Raw genomic sequence first — 6918 nt, forward strand, 5'->3', positions numbered from 1 at the left:
ATGCAGGAATATTAAAGAAGCATTTATCAGAGGAACTGCATAATTAACTTGTATGTTGACGTGAATGTTGATGATTCGTACTTCAGTAATCTGTCCTTATTCAACTTCTAGATGTAGGAATATGAACTTGCTCGCTTTACTGTAAATTAAAAAGAAAAGCCTAAATTTGCTATAATCTATTCACTCACTGAGAACTTTGATGGCTTGCATAATATTCTAAATCCTTTTCTTCTATCTGTAGATATATATTCTACCTATACATTTGATCCTTTTCCCTTTTCACTGATGTAAGGAAGTTCGTCCTTGCAGTTCCTTGCAAAATGAAATAAAATATCAAATCAGAAACTATCATGAAACATCTAGAACCGTTTGAAGGCCTTGACAATTTTGATTTTGCCTTTGCATTTAGCTGCTAATGTGCTCATGGTGAATGAAGACACATAAAAATTATGTACATTTACTTTTCACAGGCATAAATGTTCTTTGTGGTGTTGGAATTCTTTCAACTACTTGTGCTGTCAAAGAAGGTGGATGGGTTGGGCTCTCAATTCTGTTTATCTTTGCTGTTGTTTCTTACTACACTGGGATTCTCCTGCATTCCTGTTTGGACAGTCAACCTGGGCTCGAGACTTACCCGGATATTGGCCATGCTGCCTTTGGTAATGTGGGACGTATTGCTACATCTGTAAGTATATTGTAAAATTGTCATTTTCTGAATGCTTGTTTGATGGTCCCCTTTGTCTTTGAGGATTTCAGAAACTTTTTATTGGCCTTAACAATTTTGGAGCCAGAGTGGTTTTTTGGACTCTCTGAAGTTTACTTGGGAGGGTTGACAATGATAACTTTTGTTATAGCTGAAGAAATTGTATATGATGTTACAATTCGATACCTTCTTATTAACTCTAAATGGAAATGATACCTTTCTGTCTCTAGGGTACTGATAGTTAATTTGTTGCCTTTTCAGGTTTCACTCATGCCAGATCCAAAAGCTAGATCATATTTATGCAGCCTCTTTGTCACTGCTGCTTTGATTTGTTGCGTATACTTCATCGGAACTGCATTCCTTGCGAAGGATGACATGGTAAGTGTCTTTCTTTTAGTTCTTTTTAATTCATTCCATGGGACATGGACTTTGCTTTAATTACCCTGCTGTTATAATGGTTTGCTTCAATGGGTATCACATAAACATTTCTGAGGGCACTTTGGGCTTTGACGCTACAACTTCTGGTTAACTTCAAATATCAGGCGGACTTTGTTTCTCCTCTTTCCCCTCTTTCAAGAGCTGTGTTGCAGGATTTTGGTAGCATTTTACTAAGTGCAACAAATATTAGTTTCGAAGAATTGCAAGATCTTCAACATTCACATTTGGATAATCTGTACTGTGGTATATTAGAAGAGAGATGATGTCAAGATGTGGTAAAAATTTAGCAAAAGCCTTAGTTATATTGATTTAACAATTTTTAAAGAAGACAGAACCTAATTATTCTTTATTGCTATCCTTTGCTTTTTAGGTTTCTATAACCCTCTATAAAGCATGCATCATGATATATTGATTTATGCCTTTTAACGTGCCTTCGCATCGCGCTACTGTAGTTATTATTCAATAGAAAATGTTAGCCAAAGGCTATCATTCAGGAGAAAATATTCACTACAGAATCAACTGCCGTTACTCCATTTTTTGTATCAGTACATAGCTGCTCTTATAAACTAATAATGTATATTGCTTTTGCGTGTTAACCAAGGATATTTTCAATCAATACTTAACTGCTCTTATCAACTAATATATACTGCTTTTGCATGGGAGGGAACCTTACTAACAGGTCTCAAGCTCCCACGCCTTGCGTGGGAAGCAGACCCTAGTATTTGTATAGATTGGACTGTGATTTCTAACTTCTTGCTGGTGTTGTAATATGTGGGCCCAAATTATATGAGGTTCTTAATGAATTGTAATTTTTGTCTTAATAATCTAAGTCTCATTACTTGTTCTTTATTATTGTACTCCTCCCCTTACCTACTTCTTTTACTCTTTTATGACAGATAAATGCTATTCATACTAGCTTTTGGAAGATATCTATGGTTATGGTTGAAGAATGTTGAAGACAAAATTGCCTTTTGCTCATGGAGTGGTTCATTTAAATGTTCTTCAATTTCTTAAACTGTGATTGCTTTTGTAAATGTACCTTATGTACAAGTGATATTTTGGACAAATGTTATTTTTGTAGGCATTAGTTGGGTAATGTACACTTGAATTTGGCATTTGAGAATGCTATATTATTACCATGTAATCTAATGCAAATACTTTTGGTTATCAATCGTTCATGTTTATTTGTATGGTTTGTTTAAAATCAATGATTTAGCAATGATTACAGGCCAAATTATGACTATTAAGCTATTGAGAAATTATCTAATGACAAAAAAAAGTTGTCATAAAATAGAAAATAAAAACTCCTTGTCATAACAGAGACTGTCACTAAATCTAAGCTAAATTTGTGACGACAATTGTTGTCAGTAAAATAGTTATATACAATGGCTTTCGGTGCTTTTTAGTGACGATCTTAAGTAGAGCATTTTTGACAAAAGGTCAATTCGTCAATAAAATACTTCCGGATTGTTGTCACTAATGACAACTATTTAGTGACGACATTTTAGGTCGTCACTAAATAGTTGTCATTAGTGACGACAATCTGGAAGTGTTTTATTGACGACTTGATCTTTTGTCAAAAATGCTCTACTTAAAGTCGTCACTAATGAGAACTATTTAGTGACGACATTTTAGGTCGTCACTGTTTACTTTTACCGACGGGGATTTAGTGACGACTTTGTGACGATTAAAAAGTCGTCAATAAAAGGTATTTGTGACGATATTTGTATGTTCTGTGATGATTTTGTGTTGTCACTGATGAACAATTTTCTTGTAGTGTTCTGAAGATTGGATTTAAGAAGAGTTTGAGTGAATCAACTCTTTATGTAAAAATTGTCAATGATGATATAATTGTTATTTCACTATACGTTGATGATTTGCTTGTCACAGGAAGTAAGCCAATCTTGGTAAATCAGTTTAAGGAGCAGATGAAGCAAGTCTTTGAAATGACAGACTTGGGAGAGATGTCCTATTTTCTTGGCATGGAGGTTATTCAATCTCAACAAGAAATCTTCATAAGTCAGCACAAATATGCAAGAGATGTGTTGAAAAAGTTTAATATGGAAAGTTGCAAATCAATTAGCACTCCATTGATGGAGAACGAGAAGCTTAGTAAAGATGATGGAGCTGCCAAAGTTGATGAAGGCCTATACAGAAGTCTTGTAGGTTGTTTAATGTATCTTATAGCAACAAGGTCTGATATTATGTATGTTGTGAGTTTACTGTCTAGATTTATGCATTGTGCAAGTGAGTTGCACTTCAAAGCTGCAAAAAGAGTACTCAGGTATGCCAAAGGCACTGTTGACTTTGGAGTTTGTTTCAAAAAATCAGAAAAATTGGAGTTACATGGCTATTCAGATAGTGATTGGGCTGGTTCATATGATGATATGAGGAGCACTTCTGGATACTTGTTCAACCTGGGTTCTGGATGTTTTTCATGGAATTCTAAGAAGCAAGATGTGGTAGCTCAATCTACTGCTGAGGCAGAATATGTTGCTGCTACGGCCGCTGTTAATCAAGCCTTATGGCTTAGGAAATTGTTAGCTGATCTAAATCAAGTTCAACAAGAAGCTACTCAAATTTTTGTTGATAATGAAGCTGCTATAGCTATTTCCAACAATCCAGTGTTTCATGGGAAGACTAAGCACTTCAAAATTAAATATTATTTTCTTTGAGAAGTTCAAAAGAATGAAGAAATTGTTCTAGTTCATTGCAAGACTGATTATCAGATTGCAGATATTTTTACGAAGGCCTTGTCTAAAACAAGGTTTGAATGCCTAAGAAGACAGTTGGGGATCTGCAGTAAAAGTGCCAAGGAGGAGTGTTGAGATATGCCAACTTTTCCTACAGATTTTATTAGATTAAGTTTGATATCAGAATCATTCAATTGGTAGAAGAATAAGTCTTATTGTTAGGATCAAATATTTTAGTTAAGATTTGCTAGGTAGAAGATCATGTTATCAAGTAGTTTTTGTTGAGATTTTCTAGAGAATTGTTAGCTGAAATTATTTTAGTTTGTTTCTTTGTAAGCACTATAAATAGGGTGTTGATGAATGAAGAAATTAAGCTTCTTTTTCAGCCCTCAATATAGTCTTGATATCTTTGTTTATGCTTCAAATAACCAACACACGCACAATAAGAACTGAGGTAACTCTAGGAATGAATTTTCTTCCCCATATTTTCCAAATCAACAGGATTCCTACGTCAGAAGAGACCCTCTTGGAAGCGTAGTTCTAAAGCCTTCTGAATTAAGATTGAGGATATGATTCTAATCCAAAATGTTGCATCTCGAGTAACGATATTATGAAGGTTCATTGCAATATGTCCACAGAAACTATCTTTCAGTAGCTTTTTGTTCCTTAATTATCAATTTGCATCACTTTGAAACCTTTTAACTAATGATTAGTAGCACATTGTTAGAACAAGTTGAAAATCAACATAAGATGACAATTTTACACAAATAAACTCATTCAAGCCACTTTACTTCCCATTATTAAACACCCTTCCCCACTCTAACCATATGTTGAAACAATATAATTACTCCCATAAATACAAAAGAAACAAGCTATAGAAAGCAGATCCTAACATACACCAAGGAAGCTAGAACACCATAGACCCCTAATAAAGGGCAGCAGTGATAGCACATTTTACAAACATAGTGAATCCATCATAGCCAGTTAATGGCAGCTTAGAAAGCCAAAGAAGGCATCAACAAAAAATAACAATTAATATAATCTAAAACTACAATTTCTGTGAAATGTCAATATGTTATATGAAATATCTTACACTGAATGACATTTGACATGGCAGACACAAACTAAAACACAGCCCACCTCCTGATATTTAAGAGTTTTCATATTTGTGTCTAGGCATATTGTGTTTTTGGGATCATTTCCTATGGGTGAACTCTTATGCAAATTATTATGCAAATTTATACCCTAGCCACACACTAGCAATAACAAGACGAAGCTTTTCAAATTTAAATTTACGAATTAGTACTGTGCCCCTCAAAATATTTTGAACAAATAAGTCACAAATAATGCATAATAAAAACAAGATTCTCACAACAAATAAGGAAAAGATGAAAGACTTCCCGAGAGCTAGAAAACGAGAACAGAGGAACGAAGAAATGAGAGGAAACTTGGAGGATACTATTAACAATCTGATTATCTCTGTTTCTTACATAAAGCACCGAGTATAAGGTCTTATATAAACCATACCAACCGGCAATTCCAAATCAACAATGGAAAAAATTAAACCAATACTAATCGGACTCCTCTACTAGCTTCCTGAACTAAACAAACTAAATAATAATAAGACTTCGTATAAAATCTTACATTACCTCCCTTAAACCAATATTTTCAAACCACATTATACCAAGCATCTTCTTTAACTTCGGAAACAACTGCACTTTCAATAGTTTCATAAAAATGTCTTCAACTCCACTTTTAATAGTTTCATGAAAATGTCTGCCATTTAATCTTCAATCTTGCAATAATCAATGGTAATCTTCTAATCTTGAATTGGTCTTGAGCTAGTTTACAAATGAAGTGAAACTTGATATCAATGTGCTTGCTTTGCCTATGAAATACTTGATTCTTTGACAACTCAGTGCCAGACTAGCTATCACAATTAATCTTGCTAGGAATAACTTGTTCATAATATACAAAATCAAGCATTCTTGTCAACCATAATATTTGAGCAGCACTATATGCAATTGCCATGTACTTTGCCTCGGTTGTAGATAACACCACCACTTGTTGCGTGTTTTAATACCATGAAAACACACTATTAGCGGGATAAAAAACATGACATGCTTCTCCATTGAATCATATCACTAACCTAATCATTGTCTGTAAAGCCAATAAAACTAGAATTGTCAGCACATGAAATAAAAATACTATCAGATTGTGTATCTTTAATATATCTTAAGATCTTATTGGGCACTTACTAATGTGATGGCGTGGAGGCTCCATAAACCTGCTAATCAACCCAACACCCAAAGAGATGTTAGAGCTTGTCGAAGTTAAGTATCTAAAACTTCCAACCAATCTCTTTCAACTGGAGTCAATATAGGTTTGGCAGTATCTATCTTAAATCTCTTCAATATGTCACTTGCATAATTTTTCTGTGTTATAAATATGCTACCAACTGTTTGAGAAACCTCAATGCCAAGAAAATATGACATTAATTCCAAATCAATCATCTCAAAATGACTAATTATAGCCTTTCTGAACTCTGAAATCACGTTATTATTGAAAGTAAAAATTAGATCATCCACATATAAGCATGCAACAAGAATATTACCACCAGGATTAAATTTGATATACAAAGTATGCTCATATAGACATCTAAGAAATTTATTCTCAACAAAGTAAGAATCAATATGGGAATACAATACTGAAGGGGCTTGCTTCAAACCATTGTTTGATTCTAGTGATCATCTCTGGCAGCTTCCTCAAAAGTAATTGAATCACAATCTGCAAATAAAGCAAAGTTTATAATATTTTTATCAAACAAATTATTATTATCACTAACAACATAATCATTCAAGCAAGCTGGCATGCAATATTCTCATTGTAGACGACTAGATAATTGTACAGGACTTAACTGCACCCTAAAAGATGAAGGATTACTACTATGTCGTTTGGATTGCTTTACTAGTTGATTAGAAGAATTCTCCTTACCCAAATATGATGGCATTGGTGGATGCTTTGGTGTAGAATATGACACTTTCTTAAACTAATCTCAAGTTCCTTGCTCATCAAACATGACAT

General features: G+C 33.9%; 1 protein-coding gene across 1 annotated transcript; it reads left to right on the forward strand.

Annotated features, from left to right (window-relative positions):
* The first annotated feature begins 1411 nt into the window (after positions 1-1411).
* On the forward strand, positions 1412-3969 carry LOC140009855 (uncharacterized mitochondrial protein AtMg00810-like). Its single transcript, XM_072056189.1, has 3 exons — positions 1412-1416; positions 2919-3765; positions 3871-3969. Exons 1-3 carry the CDS (start codon positions 1412-1414, stop codon positions 3967-3969), a joined length of 951 nt encoding a protein of 316 aa, XP_071912290.1.
* The last annotated feature ends 2949 nt before the right edge of the window (positions 3970-6918 follow it).

The sequence above is a fragment of the Coffea arabica genome, chromosome 6e (assembly GCF_036785885.1).
Source record: "Coffea arabica cultivar ET-39 chromosome 6e, Coffea Arabica ET-39 HiFi, whole genome shotgun sequence".
NCBI classification, from domain to species: domain Eukaryota; kingdom Viridiplantae; phylum Streptophyta; class Magnoliopsida; order Gentianales; family Rubiaceae; genus Coffea; species Coffea arabica.

Bases quoted from the DNA above. Each gene is read 5' to 3' on its own strand.
- LOC140009855 (XM_072056189.1), top strand. The intron at 3,766-3,870 runs GTGTTTCATGGG...ACTGATTATCAG, and splicing joins TAGCTATTTCCAACAATCCA to ATTGCAGATATTTTTACGAA.